At 43.3% G+C, this 15,478-nt stretch overlaps 1 protein-coding gene across 3 annotated transcripts in view; it reads left to right on the top strand.

Moving 5' to 3' along the window:
- EPG5 (ectopic P-granules autophagy protein 5 homolog) overlaps positions 1 to 15,478 on the top strand; it is a 97,760-nt gene that overhangs the window by 38,340 nt on the left and 43,942 nt on the right. For all 3 annotated transcript variants that reach the window (XM_032470650.1, XM_032470651.1, XM_032470652.1), the window contains 9 exons: positions 1,276 to 1,420; positions 1,627 to 1,824; positions 2,207 to 2,317; positions 3,699 to 3,821; positions 4,687 to 4,853; positions 5,692 to 5,913; positions 7,668 to 7,791; positions 10,355 to 10,499; positions 14,996 to 15,167. In XM_032470650.1, the coding sequence (XP_032326541.1) occupies positions 1,276 to 1,420; positions 1,627 to 1,824; positions 2,207 to 2,317; positions 3,699 to 3,821; positions 4,687 to 4,853; positions 5,692 to 5,913; positions 7,668 to 7,791; positions 10,355 to 10,499; positions 14,996 to 15,167 (1,407 nt within the window). The remainder of the gene's footprint in view (positions 1 to 1,275; positions 1,421 to 1,626; positions 1,825 to 2,206; positions 2,318 to 3,698; positions 3,822 to 4,686; positions 4,854 to 5,691; positions 5,914 to 7,667; positions 7,792 to 10,354; positions 10,500 to 14,995; positions 15,168 to 15,478) is intronic.

The following is a 15,478-nucleotide window of genomic DNA, read 5'->3' as shown; positions in this document are numbered from 1 at the left end:
GTCTAGGCACCAAGCGTGCCTGGGAACACTTGTGTTCTGGTTCGCACATGGCTTCAGGGTGGTCAGGTGGGAGTTTGTGTCTCCAGCCCGTCACTTTACTAATGTGTGAACGCAGGTGAGTTCCTTAACTTTTCAGAGCCTCCGTTTCTTTATCTGTGTGATGAGATATTACTGTTTTTCACATAGGCTGGGTGTAAGGATTAAGTGATGCACGTGAAGGACGATGATGCTTGCCTGGCACAATTTTAATTAATTGTTTTTAGGTTTTTGTGATTTTTAAGAGATTTTAAAATTAGATTGAATGGTCTATTTTTCCCCCCTAATTGTTAAACTTGGAGTAATGGTGAGTCTGTCTAGGTTCTGTTTCCAGTGTTTCCTCCTCTGTGTCTCCCTCTCCCATCTAAAGCCTGCATTGGCTCTGTCCTCTGAACTCTTCAAGGGCTTTACTGTGCCCTTCCTGTTTCCTTTCTGCTGGAGAGGAGTGTGGCCAGCGTGGTGCCACATGTGAAATGGAAGGCACCCTCATTCCGCAGTATCGACCGCTGATCCTTGCCTCTGCGCTGTCCCCGTCTGTGCGGTGCGGAACAAAGCAGGCTGGGCATTGCCCTCAGGCACGCAGGACATTACCACATCCTCAGCATGCAGTTACCAATTTGAAGGACCATGAAGGAAGACAGCGAGTGCTATGAGAGAGAATAATGGAATAGACATATGTTAGATGGCGGGGAGGGGTCAGAAAGTCTCCTCTGAGGAAGGGACATTGCAGATGAGACGTGAGGGATGAGTAGGAGTTCGGCAGGTTAGGTGTGGGGAAGTGTTTCAGGCAAGGGCCTTGAGAGAGGAGGGAGCCTGGTGCATCCAGGGAACTGAGGGCACGTCTGTGACTTAACTGCGGCGATGTATTCCTCCCAAATCCCCCACGTGCCACCTTGTGTGGAGCTGACACCCAGCAAAAGATTGCGGAATGATCCTGTAGGCACCTCTGCTCTTGTCTGGGAGTGGGGGGGGGGGCCGAGTGGCTCTTTGACTTGCACGTGTTTGTGCTGCTCAGGTCTGTTCGCCGCACGTCTGCAGGGGGGCGGGTTTAATCCACGGTAAACTGGAAAACCTTATTCTTCTGAAATTCCTGAAGAGTTATCAGAATCCCTAAATTGAGCTTTGGCCTAAAAATGGGACCACTTCGATATTTTTCTGTTTTCTCACAAGCAGTGAGCCACTGGAAATTCTGTTGCTTCCGAGTAGAAAGTAAAGTGTGTTGTTCTGTGTACTTGGCAGGTTTCTGTCACACCTCCTCCTGTTCCTACACTTGGACAGCGGTGTCCCTCAGGGTGTCACGCAGCAGGTCACCCACAAGGTGGCCCAGCACCTGATGGGAGCCAGCCATGGTGACAACGTGAAGCTTCTCAACAGCATGATCCAGGTCAGGGCCCTAGTCGGCCCCTAGTCCATCCCCACCCACCTTCCCAATCAGACCCCAGATGCCAGCACATCTGTGTGTTGGTCATTTCAGAGCACTTGCCATAGTGCTTTTGGCCAAGAGAGTTAACAGATCTGGGTTTTGTTAGTGTTTTAAAAATGAGAGGCTGTTTATTAACCTTTCACATCATCTGGACCCTTTCTCCATAGGCCCACATTTCTGTAAGCGCTCAGCCCAATGAAGTGGGCCCGGTTGCTGTACTGGAGTTCTGGGTTCAAGCTCTTATAAGCCAACATCTTTGGTACCGAGAACAACCCATCCTGTTCCTCATGGACCATTTGTGTAAAACAGCTTTCCAGCTGATGCAGGAAGACTGTGTGCAGAAATTGCTCTACCAGCAACATAAGGTGAACCTGTTAGAGAATTTATCTTTCGGTCATCAGCTAGGTAGTAGCCTTCTGGGAAGGTTCCCGCACGCACTTTTCTCAGTACTGCTCTGGCCGTTGCCTTTTTTAAGCTTTGTCTTAGCGGTATTTTACCCAGTAACCATTGTCTGCTAGCTCAGATCCTTGTAAAGCCACAGGAAGGACCCCCAGGAAGAGCCCTGCTCGTTACATTTGGCTATAACGTGCTGCCTGAGACTGTCACTGCTGGTGGCCAATGACAGAAATCTGTATCTTACCAGAACCTTCCATCATAGTAAGATGATTGCTAATATTCTTGAAAAGCTCACTGATTTCAGTTTTTTAAAGCCTCCTCTCTCTATTCCACATGCTCTCCCTGGTGAAGAATGCTTTGGGGTACCACTGTGACCGGAGTCTCCTCTCCTCCTTGGTGAGCTGGATTGTGGCTGGCAACATCACCCCTTCCTTTGTGGAGGGCTTGGCCACATCCACTCAGGTAGGCAGTCCACTGCGGACTGTTTGTTATTTTTGTGAACTTTAATATTGTTATCATCCTTTTTAATACATTACTACTAACCTGAAATAACTAACATCTATTTAGTGCTTACTATGTGTAAGAATCCTTTTTCATTTAATCCTCACTCTAGCTCCCTGCTGAGGTACCACTGCTGCTCCTGTTTCACAGAGGAGTTAACTGAGGTTCCTGGAGTCAAGCGGCCGCCGCAGGGTCAGACAGCTCCACATCAGACTCCACCTGCCTGCCTGCAGAGCCCGGCCGGCAGCAGGGCAGGGTTAAGAGCGGGTGCTGGAGCCAGACCGCCTGGGCTTTAGTCTCAGTTGTGCTATTTGCTAGTGCTGTGCCTTGGGCAGCTGGCTTACCTCTGTGTCCTCAGTTTCCTTGTCTGTCAAATGGGAATAATGATCACACCTCCATGTAAACCCCTCAGAACAGCGCTTCCCAGGTGTTGGCTACTACGGTTGTTGTCATTATCATTGATTAACAGCATTATTTTCATTATTGTTACCACCTCTCAGACTTTGTGTGTCCAGTTGTGTGTCACTTAAATCAGTGGTGACACCCGTCACCTTCCTATGATAGTCTTACCCCTGCTCTTCATACCTCTTGTGGGCCAGCTGAAACACACTCCACGCTGCCACCTTGCGTGCATCTCTGGCATTCCCATCTCTGCCTCACTGATGCTCTTACCAGGCATGCCCTCCCTTCCAGTCCCCAAGCTGAGCCTTCTCTGATGTAGCTGCCTTCTCTGACCGCGCCCTTCCTCCTCTGGTTTCCCATAGCACTTGACCCCTGATTTCATACTCACACTTCTCACTTTACATTTTGGTTCCTTATATATTAGTCTTGTCTCCTCTGGTCAATGGAAAACTTTCTGAGGTCGGAGCTCACGTGTGGTCCTCTTTCCTGCCCTCTGCATGCACGACCTGCCCACTAGATATTGTTGAGCAAACTAACATCCTCTGTTACTACAGTAGCCTTTCCAAAGGAACTTAACATTTTTCAGTGACCAATTTTGTCTAAATTTATAAGAATAGAAATAGGTATGAAAACTATATGTTGGCCGGGAGGGTATAGCTCAAGTGGTAGAGCACATGCTTAGTATGCACAAGGTCCTGGGTTCAATCCCCAGTCCCTCCTCCACATAGAGATAAATAACTAAACTTAATTACCTCCCCCTTATAAAATAAATCTGAAAAAAAAAGTTTAAAAAACAAAACAAAACTGTGTGTTAATTTCAGATGCTATAAATAATTTTTGAGATTTATGATCGCAAAGATGTTGATCTGTAGAGTTATCAGCATGTGTTTTGTCTGAGTCAGCAGCTCATTCCCCTCGCCTTTGCCTGGTGTCACTGTAGGTCTGGTTTGCGTGGACCGTCCTGAACGTGGAGTCCATCTTTGAAGAAGACTCCCAGCTCCGAAGAGTTGTTGAAGGGGAGCTGGTTATAAACGCTGCGTTCAGCCCCGACCAGGCTCTGAAGGTGCAAATAGCGGTTCCGCATTTGAGTGGTAGAAGATGGTTCACACTTTGATGCTGACCGATTCCCCTAGAGCTTTTGGGCAGAAGGGTTTTCTTTTGTTGTGACTATTTGGAAAACACAATGACCAAACTAATGCTTAACATGGTTTAACTGAAGTATATACTTTTTCCCTAAGATTCATTTAACATTGAGAGTCACAACCTAATAGTTTGAGGCTGTGTTCATTGCATGTACAAAGGGGATTGTCTTTGTTTTGAACCCCTGGAGAGCTTGTTAAAAAGCAGATTCCTGGACCCCATTTTCTGAGTTTCTGAGTCTGGAGTGGGACCAGGAATTTATTTTTAAAAACTCCCTAGCTGATCCTTAGGCTCACTTTATAAAGTGTGGAAAAGTCTGGAATAAGACTTTAGAATTAAAGACCTTCTATTTTAGGGTCCTATAGTGTGGACTTTGCTGTTGGATTTCAGAGCCTGTCAAGGAGTTTATCATTCTTGAAAGCCCATTTAAAATCTGAATTTTCAAGATAAAGTCTGACAGAAAAATTTAGTTTGGTTTTCATATCATTCTACTCCCTTGTGCTGTAGTGTTTTATATGGAAGCAAAATTAGACGAGGTGATGCTCAAGACCCATTCCAATTCTGGGCTCTGTGAAATTTTTGCCAAAAAGCCCCAAAAAGCTGCCTCACGTCTTGCTACTTAGAAGGTGAAAGTGTTGGCTAGTGGGTTAGAGAAGTAAGGTTTATGTGACTTTTTTATTCTTAACTGAATTGAAAACAAAATGTTTTCATTTGGATCACGTAGAAAGAGCTGACTGTTTGCAGTTGTGGTCATTTCATGGTTGCTCAAAGCCTCGCCTCTTTTGTAGAAGGCCCAGGCCCAGCTGAAGCTCCCCATCGTCCCCTCCCTCCAGAGGCTGCTGATTTATCGTTGGGCCCACCAGGCTCTCATCACGCCTTCCGACCATCCCCTTCTGCCGCTCATTTGGCAGAAGTTCTTCCTCCTGTATCTTCACCGCCCAGGACCGCAGTACGGGTATGGTACCCAGGGTGGTACTTTCCGTGAATCAGTTCCTGCCTTTGCACTGACTGCTCTGCTGCTCTGTGTTGTCACACTGTGGCGTGTGAGTTAGAGTCGTTCTCTGACTAGGAGCCTCTCTCCTCTCCTGTTTCACATCTGTTAGACTCGACCTTTTCTGAGGTCAGGGTATCTTGTGACAACCCTCTCTCTTTACCACCCCCAAACCCAGTGTGGTGAAGGCCACACCCTGGAACTGGGCAAGGATTAGCAGAGAGTCTCTGGAGATGCAAAGGGAGAGAAACTGTCCCAAACCGAGGCTGCTTGTGTGACTGTCTTGGGGCTTATTTGAGGGGACCTGTGATGGGTACGCCAGGCTGTGCCTGGGGTGGATGGGCTGGGGTGTCCGGCATTTCCGCTGGGTGTAAAGGGACTCTGGCCAGCTGGACCTGCCCACTGTCACTGCCCACTGCTGTCTGGCTTCAGCTCCATTCCGGGTTCACCACGCTCCCTTAACTCACTCCGCTGAAGCAGGCAGATGTTGATTCTTTTATCACGTCTGTTTTTTGCCAGACTGCAGGTTGTTCAGAAGCAGAGAGTATCTTGAATGTCTTGTACAAAGTGGTGAGAGTGTCTTGAATTTGCATAACGTTTCATTCTTTTTAAAAGCTGCTTTCATTTATGCCATCTTGTTGGAGCCTTACGGTAACCATTGAGATAGAAATAATATGTGTTAATTTAACGAGGTAAATACACAGCCATAATAAGTCGACTTGGTAACTGACTGCAATTTTGTGTCACCTAGAAGGAGCAGCTTGCGTTGATCCTGTTGTGATCTGTGCTTGCATTTTTTAAGGTTACCCATAGATGGCTGTATTGGAAGAAGGTTTTTTCAAAGCCCTGCTCATATCAACTTGTTGAAAGAAATGAAGAGGCGCCTGACTGAGGTGGCTGACTTCCACCATGCGGCCAGCAAGGCCCTCCGCGTCCCAGCAGAGGGCAGTGAAGGGCCGCCGGCGAGCCAGCCGGGCCCCGCCGCTTACCTGACCTCCCCGGAGCTGCACACGGAGCTCGTGAGGTTGGCTCTTCAGCCATTCATGTTGTTGTTTGCAGCGCAGGCACCGTGCTGAGCCGTGATTTGTGTTACAGGCTGCTGGATGTATTCTTTTAACCTGTTAGATTGAACGCGGAAGGTGGTTTTGGCGACAGGTCTGCATCTTGTAATGTTTTTATGAGACGTGAATGAGCAGGTGCCTGGAGTCTGAGTGAAAATTCTTAAACCAGAGGGCTGGTGTCCTCTTGTATTTCTTTATTCAATATCAGAAACAAATCAAAACAATTGGTCATGGCAGGTTAACAGCTAGAAAAGCCTGCTAGGAGAGCTCTCTGAAAGAAACAGACGCCTCAGGCAAGGTTCTTTAAGTGGGGTTCATAGACCCTCGAGGGAATTCTGGGGTGCAGTGGATTCTTAATCTCCCAAAACTGCTTCTAAAAATAGGCACAATATTTGCATTGCCCCAAAAGTTAAGAACTCTGAAGTTAGTTTTGGTCCCCTTCACACTGTTCCTTCACCGTTCATCTGTAAGCTTGATATGAATCAGACATTCCTCTTATAAATAAGACTTAATTAATAAAAATGGCTTTTAAAAATTAACTCTGTATACACAGTGTCTCATTTAGGAAACCCAGCATTTCGACCTAGCACCGAGGCTTCAGGCTTGCTTAACCTCAAAGCCTTAGGGCTTCTCTCAGCCTCCAGAATGATTTCTCCCTTTCTCTGACTTGCTTAAGGGGAAACTTATTTTTAGCTGGGCTTAACCATTGGGAAGGCTTTATCTTTGAATGCTTCGGTCAGCTGGGAAAGTCTTTGATGTTCCCTCCTGCCCTCCTTTGGCACGATGTGAACTTGCCACGGAATCGAGTCAGAAGCTGGGAGGGAGCTCCATCCCGGCCCCTCCCCTTTAAGAGCCTCAAAGCCCTGTCCCTGGGTCCCTTCCTGCTCAGACTGGTATGGAGATAAAGGTGGTATTTTTCCACTTTATTGAGTAAAGCCCAGTCCCACCACTGGTCCGCCACCCGGTTTATTTGTGTGTAATTTGTGTGCTGTAGACTCTTCTGATACCTGTTGCTGCAAATAACTGCTTCACATACCAGTGATCTTAACTCACATGGACTGTGTTCCTTGTAAAACAAAACAAAATAAAAACAAAGGAAACATTATTAAATTTTTAGAAGAGTTTTTACTGGAAAGTCAAGTTTTTTTTTTCTTTTTAAGCCTGACTTTGTTCTCTACTTGATGAGAACAGGGTGCATACGTGCTGTGAATTCTACTTGTGGTTCCTTGAGGCAGGAGATTGTTATTGAGCCTGAAGCTGGCATGTTCTTCCAATGCATAAGTTTAAAAGGGCTTTTAATGTTTTCTCTGGAAGACAGAAATTGTGTTTATTTGAATGTTTTTTGAATTTTTCCAAGCACCAAGGCTCGCTGTGACTGGATTGCCCAGGAAAGAAAAGCTCCAAATTCAGATCCGCGGTCTGTGTTAAAATCACCTTCTCCAGTTATTTTTTTTCTGTGGACTGTATTTAACCCTACTTTAGTGACACAGTTCACAGAGCCCTTTCTTCATGCCTTTTGTTTAAGCAATTACTGCATCATGTTGAAATGATTTGTGACCTGTCTTTATCCCCTGCTGGCCCTTCTTGGGAGTGTGATGGTTGCTGGAAACATTTTCTATATTATGTGCTTCTGAACTTTTATGTGTTCCTAGGGTTGTGAGAAACTTCATTTGCCTGCGCATATTTTAACATTTTATATAATTTTTTTTTCTTTTAGGCTCTTCAATGTATATATATTATGGCTAGAAGATGAGAATTTTCAAAAAGGAGATACGTATATCCCTTCTCTGCCAAAGCACTATGATACCCACAGGCTGGCAAAAGTGATGCAGAATCAGCAGGTAAAAACCACGGCGGTGTCTCTTCCAGCACATCCGGCTGTAGTTTGAATTGGTCACTTTTATAATCTAATGGTAAAACCCCTTATTGATATGGAAATGAGGTCATTTGGATGGTCACTGTTGTTGTGGTTTTGTCACTATATAAAATCACTTATAAAAATATGTGATTATATTGAGGGGATGTTTCCTTTTGAATCTCAAGCCTCACCCGAAGGCTTGAAGCTTATTCTGGGACCTTCTACAGCCTCATAAACACAGCCTTCTTCTGACAGTATTCGTCCTTGTTTTAAATTGTCAGCAGCTGAACACTTTGAAGCAGTCATTTCTACTCCCATGGCAAGTTCACTGTAAGGATTTATCAAGAGTCATGCATTACACAGGAAGTTAATAGCAGGAGGAGATAGGGAGCTCCTGTTTGTTCACCTTTGGAGATGACTGACTTGGAGGTGTCACATTTTGGTTGCCCTTCTGGAGACACTCAGTTCTAGTCTTCACATATTCTAAGCTGTTCTCTCCCAGGTGCACAAACAAAGACATCTGTGGTCTTTTATTAGGCCAAAACTTCTGAGTTTTCTCTAAGCTTTTGATAGCCATCGTGTTTGTGTGTGTGTGTAGACATCTCTCTCCTGTTCAGTTTTTTTTTCCCTAGGGGCTGAGCTCTATGGGGCATCGACCCCAGCACTGGGATGAGATGTAGGATCCCCTGAGACTTGAGAGACTTTAATTTGGATCTTTACATCTACTTGCTTCCACATCGTATGCACTGTTTCATTTCTGGGTAGATGTCTTTGACTTCCTTCTGTTTTCCTTCCTTCCTCTCTGCTCTGCTTTCTTCTTTTCTTCCCTTCCATCTCTTGCCAAAAAACCAGGCTCTGTAGCCTGATAGTCGAATTGAGAGTTGGAGACGGAGTTTTAGGACAGTAGCCAAGAACAGCTTTGTTGCTTTGCCAGGCAAAGGAAGTCACAGCAGGCGGACGCCCTAAAGACTGTGAGCCCATCTTGGGGTTTTATAGACAAATGAGAACAGGAGCGTGATAGCAGTCAGGGTGTGAGCAGGGGCTGCATTCCTTTCCCCTTGAAAGGAACTTGCTGTTGTTACCGAGGAACTGAGGAGGGTCTGGCCATTTTCTTGAGGTTCACTCCGTAGCCTTCTTTCAAGACTTCTAGAGTAAAAGGCTAAGTTATTCTAAGAAGAGAGTGCACAGGGAGGGGAGACTGTTAGTCATAAGGTGAGTTTGGCTAGAAGGGCAGGCCTGAACAGCTCAGTGGTCATCTTGTTAGTTTTCTGCCCTTTCACTTCCATGAGTATCTACTGAATGCCTTTAAAGTGTCAGGTAGCTATTGTTCAAGGTAGAAAAAGAACCTGACATAGTCCCTGCCTTCAAGGTGCTTACGATCAAATAGGGGACTGAATAATGATTATATCTGGTGATAAAGACTGTGGGAGAGGACCGCGCAGGATGCTGTGGAAACGGGAATGGCACCTGATTCAGATGGCTGCTGGAGTGTGACCTTTGAACTGAGCCCTGCAAGACAAATGGGAGTCTGTCAGGTTGAAAGGAAGGCATGGTGATGGGGTATGGCAGAGAGAATGTTATCGGCAGGAAGTCTTTTTCCAAAGTCTTTGGAGAGCTATTGAAATAGCAGGAGTGATTAAATAAATGGACAAATTAAAAATATATTAAAGAAGAATCAATGGAATCAATAGGATTTTTAGATTAGGTAGAGTAGATGAGATGTATAGGGCCTCCCAAATTCATTGCTTGGGTAGCTGGAGATGCCATGTTGGAGCTAATCCTAGAGAGCATTTGATAACATCTTTTAAAAGATGAGGATAAAAACCACATAACCCTGAAGTGTTTCCATCTGAAAAATATTAACAATACTTTCTTATTATCAAATATCTAGACAGTGTTTAAATTTCCAATTATCTCACAAATGTCATCAAAGTTTTTTTTTTTAATTTACTTTTACAGTTTGTTTGAACTGGAGCCTGCATTTTATAATTGGTTGACAGTTCTTACGAATCTGTTTAAACCTGTAGGTCCTCCCCTAATCCATTTTAATTGCCGTTTATTTGTTGAAGAAACTGGGTAGCTTGTCCACAGAGTTTCCCCACAGTCTGAATTTTGCTGATTATATCTTAGTGGTATAGTTTAATATGTTTTTCTGTCCCCTGTATTTCCTGTGAACTGGTATTGGGACCTAGGGCTTGATATAATCCAGATCCATTTATTTTCAGTATATTTATTTTTAGCTCTTTAAAATTTATGTTTTTTACCTATATCTTATACTTTACAAGTTCAGTAGTATATGTGTGTGTGTGTGTGTGTGTGTGTGTGTGTTTGTGTTATTTTTTACAAACGTGATACACAATCAAAAAGTCTTAAGGTTCCTACGATTGTTAGGGTGCCCATTTTAAATGTGATTCATCCTAATGCCTGGAGAACTTGGAATGGACCACCTCATGTTGAAACTTACTGGTTCACTTTATAGTAATATAGTTTTATATGTGAATATATGATTCATCTCTGAAAGTTAAAGTCCTGTGGTTCCGTTCTAGGACCTGTGGATGGAGTATTTGAACATGGAGCGCATACATTACGAGTTTCAGGAAACCATTGGTTTGTGGATGCAGGCCAAGCTGGAGTCCCATTCCACACCCTGCAGTCTGTCAGTGCAGCTGGACTTCACTGATCCGTTGTTGGGTGAGTTACATGAGTGAGCAACGGACCTTTTGAATGAATGAATGAGTGAATGAATGAATCAGAGCCATTAAAGGTTAAAGTTCACACTCTGTATTCCTCAGTGAGAATTGCTTTTTTAGGAGTTTGTTGTTAACTTGTCTGTCACTTAGGGTTAGATTATGCTATGAATGAGAGAAACTCCAAAAACATTTAGGGCTTAAATATGATAGAGATTTGTTTTTCTTTTTCATGTAAGAGAAGTCTGGAGGCAGGTGGTTCAGAGCAGTAGCTTCATAACCTGAAAGCCTTCCAAGGACCCCTGCTTCTGCTGTCTTGGTGCCCCACCTTCCTCATATGTGACATCCACTTAAGGTTCAAGACAGCTGCTTAAGCTTAAGCTGTTGCATTTGCATTCCATTCAGCAGGGAAGGGTCTTCCTCTTTTAAGAACTCTTTCAAGAAGCTGCTCGTAGACCTTCTGGTTACATCTCCTTGGCCCACACTGAGACATGGCTCCACCTGCGGACCGTAGGGTTTCCCTGCGGTCTGGATTTTGCTGATTATATCCTGGTGGTACAGTTTCATGTGTTTTTCTGTCCCCTGTATTTTGCTGTAAGTTGGTATTGGGAAAGTGATTAAGTATGTTGGTAGTTTGTTTTCTCCGTGATGCTTTAAAAAGACATTTAAATTGACTTACAATATGTAAAGTACAACTTAGAATTTAGTTATTTTCGGTTTGTAGTTTTAAAATTAGAAGTCTTTTTCTTTCATGAGCTCTTTTTCTCTGTATCTGAAAGTTTTACCATACAAATGGATCAAAATTTCTAAGTTGGTTGTTTCTCACAGTGAGTTTTCCTAGAGAAACAATTTTATAAATTGTCAGTTGGTTTTCTATGCCAGGCCACCAAAGCTCATTTAACCTGCAAAGCTGATGACATATGTTATGACAAAAAATAATAGAAAATAATATTTGGGATCATTTATTAATTTAAATTACTGAATATGGAGGGAGGTTATAACTCAGTGGTAGAGTGTGTCCTTAGCATGCATGAGGTCCTGGGTTCAATTCCCAGTACCTCCATTAAAAATTAAAAAAATAAATTAAATGAATAAATAAACCTAAATACCCTCCCCCCCAAAGAAATCATTAAAAAAATGCAAAAACTTAAAAAAAATCTTCCTAGAAAAAAAATAAATTACTGAATATGTTTTAAAAATGTAGGGCATATAAGAAAATTGTACATACAATTGTTGAACAAAATATTGTAATTAGTAGTGTGATAGCGCACTGAGGTGATTCAGAGAAAGGCCAAAATATATTCTTGTTCCAGCTCTGCCACTAACCAACTGGTTAGCTGTGTGATCAGAGAAAAGTAAGAACCTCTCTTGGCTTTAGTTCACTCATCTGTAAATGAAGGTGTTAGTGGCGTAGTGAGACCCCTGAATTAGGAAGCCCACCAAAGTTGGGTCCTAGCTGCTGGCTGTGAAAGAATTTGCAAGCAGAGGCAGAGGGACAAAGTGAAGAGTTGCTTTATTGCTCAAGGGAAGGGAAAAGGAAAGAGATGCACTTGCGCAGGGAACCGTCAGCCAAGGTGGCCGGTGGAGACAGCTCCAGCTATGGGCTGGACCATGTGGATTTTTATTGGAAGGTTCTGCCATCATGTCCTCCTTCTGGGTGTGCTGGAACCAGTCACCTTTCTTTCCTGTCCTTGTGTGGGCTTTTCCACTTGTTGTCATGGCAATCGTCAGCGGTCACGGCGCTGGTGAGTGTCGTTTAGCATGCTAACACACTACAGTGAGCCTATAACGAGGGGCAAGGGCCCCTGGCAGTCAAGTCCTCTGTCATCTTGGACCTCACTATTTCTAACCAGTTCTTGTTTCTTCTCTTCGAGGCTGCCTCCTGAGACTTAGGTAAGAGTATTTGGTTTCTGTTTGAGGAGAGGAGGGCAGGGGTATGACCCTGGGGGCAACAGCCTTGGTCACAGTTCGCAAGATTACTGAAGGGGAGGCTGGGGAAGAGACCTGGTCATCATGCAGGTAGCTTCTCCCTTCTGGTGGCAGTTACAGTAAGTTACAGTATCTGTAAAACAGCTCAGGAGTGTGCATCAGACAGTGAGTCTGTGACTGTTGTCCTAACCATCAGCTACTTGAGCCTGCTCTTTTATGACTCAGGAAGGCCTGGGAGACCTCAGCTTTTTGATAAACAAGAAGCAGGGGTTGGAGGGGGCAGGGGTGCATGGTCCTACTCAATATCAAAGGTGCTGAGTGTCAAATGGACAGTGTTATCTAAGACTCTTAATTTTTTTTTCCTCCAACATCTTTTCCCCTGAAATAATAATAGGTTTTTTTTTTTTGATTATAAAAGTTATATGAGTGCATTGAAAAAAAAATTAAGCAATATAGCAAAAAATGTAGGGGAAGGTATAAAAGTTGCCCTCAACCCAACCATATCAATTCTCATTTTTTTATTCCTGAAAGTTTGTTAAATAAGAGGAAGAGCTGTGTTTACAGATCTGTAAGCTGTTGAATGTGTCTCTGGTCGTGTCTTAGAATCTCTGGTGCTTTCACATTTCCTAACATGGCCCTGAAAGACTGTTTTTCTCTGGAGTTAAGCTAGTAATTTATTAAGCCCTTAGTTTATTCCCATCACTTTCTTAGCATTAACTCAGTCCTCCCGACAACCCTGTGAGAGTTATCCCCTCTGAGCAGGTAAGGACCCTGACGGGTAAGGTAAGGTGGTTAGGTCACCTGCCCGAGTCACAAAGCTGGGAAGGGACCCTGCTCGTCACCACGTGTCTTGTTTTTGGCCATCAGTATAGGTTGCATGCAGTTCTAAGTAAAATTAAGGCCTAGATTTTTAAATAATAAGTTTCATTTTTTTCTCAGATGATATAGCAGGTTAGATGATGGTTATATGAAACAATTGAACTTGTAATTGTGATTGTAGGAAAATTTTCAGGAGCACTTCACAGATTATTGCATGCTTATGACACCAGTTTCTTTTTTTAAATTTATTGGCTGGCTTCATAATTTTTGTCAGTTGTGGTCCAGAGTTGTGATTATAGTTGACAATGCTCTGAATTAAGTTTTTTCTGTCTTTTATTTTGTATTTAAAGAATCACCATTGATTTTTTTTAATGATAAGTTATATTTTATTGGAAAAAGAGCCTCCTTTTTTGCCTTAGAATCATGACCTAACATTGCTTGAAAGAAACTTGAACATAGTCAGAAGCCTTACCCAGTAGTGAATATCCAACTTTATTGAATTCTGTGCAGAGTGGTAGTTCTAGTGGAAAAACCCCAGCTATAAGGGATGGTCTTGAACTTGACCTGTTTGGAATGTTAAATTCCATCTGTTTGGGTTACAAACAATACAAGATTTCTTATGCCAAGTAAAGTCATGGCTATTAAATTTTCTTTGATTTTTCTTAACAAGAATAGAAAATTGAATGCTATATCTGGAATGAGATCGGAAATTCATAGTAGTCCCTTAAGTACTTTGTTGATTTATTGACTTGAAGTTCCTTGGACCTCTCCTGACCTTTGTTATCTTATATGGCAGCATTTTTCTTCCCGTCCCTCAGTCACTGCCAGCTGTGTGGTAGGTGAATAGTGGAGTGAAGAGAAAGGAAGGGAAGATAGAAATTTACTGGACACCTACTGTGTGCTCAGCCCTGTACTAAGCATAGAAATATAAACGTTTAAGTTGGATTGACCAGTATGAGACCATGTACAATCCAGTGCAAATTTGCATGGTACAGATTGACATTTATTTACCTTAATTTTTCTTATATGGTGGCTAATTTCTTATTTGGACTCATAAACCATTTTTTGAGTGAATGCATAAATGAATGAATGGATGAATGAATGACTCTATGACTACATAAAGATCTGTAGGAGTTTATGCTCATGTCTTTGTTCATTTTAACTCTACTATTCTCAGGCCTCCTGTTTGAACCTTGGCCTAATGTAAGATTTTTCACTCAGCTTCATTCCATAATGCCCATTCCTCTTTCTCCTATTCCTATGAAATTTATCTGGATGATTGCATTAAATGCTTAACTGGGCTCCCCGCCCCCTTTCCCTAGTCCATTGTCCGGATAACAGCTACCATCTTTCTAAAACTTGGCTTAGACTCATTCACTGGATCCCTTTTACACCAGTGTCAAGTCCAAACACCTAGCATGTCATGCAAAACTGTCTAGGGTGATAATTTAAAATCATGAGCTGTAGCTCTTTAACTATCATTAAGAATTTTTGAGGCTCGGAATTCTATTTAATCATAACACATGCTTCTGAGCTCTCAGCTCCTGGTAGAATATTATTAGGCCTGTGGGGGATCCCTCAAAACTCGCAAGTAATGAAAGATAATGATTTTATTCATTTAAGGCTCTGGTGATTTAAATAACTATTCTTCAGATCTTTAGCATTCTTTAGGAAGGTAACAGACTAGTTATGCAGTACGTTATGACCTGCTAGTAGCCATTATTCAGTAAATATGACTTAATTGTTTTTCAGCTAAAGAAAGAGTTTTAAGTAACCTGCGGAAGCATGAGGACCCCCAGCCTCCCCTAGTTCTGCACCCCATGAGGCCCCCTGTCCCAGTTATTTCCTCAGCCGTGCTCCTGAGTCAGAAGGACACCACCCAGATGGCGCGCGCAGACCTGAGTGTGTTGCAGCAGCAGGCCAGGTAAGACCGAGACCGCCAGCCTCGTGCTTTGACGGCCTGGATGAGTAGCACCCAGAAGGGCTTTGCCACCGGCCTTCTTAACCGTAAGAGTAATTTGACCAGATTGGCTCAGACAGTCACCTTAGTTAACCCAGCTGTGACAAGTCTTTTAATTTCACACTGAAATTCTGTAGTGTTTTCATGGACTATATACATTGTACATGTGTCTTGTGGTGGCATTTCTGAGGGTCAGCCGTGCCAGCTATGTTTTTTCTTATGCTTCTCCTGAGGAAACCTTCTGATACTGGAAGATGGTGTTAAAAGGGAATGAA

This window comes from Camelus ferus, chromosome 30 (genome assembly GCF_009834535.1).
Source record: "Camelus ferus isolate YT-003-E chromosome 30, BCGSAC_Cfer_1.0, whole genome shotgun sequence".
NCBI classification, from domain to species: Eukaryota; Metazoa; Chordata; class Mammalia; order Artiodactyla; family Camelidae; genus Camelus; species Camelus ferus.
The sequence above is the reverse complement of the archived record's forward strand: the minus strand, read 5'-3'. Positions and strand labels throughout refer to the sequence as shown.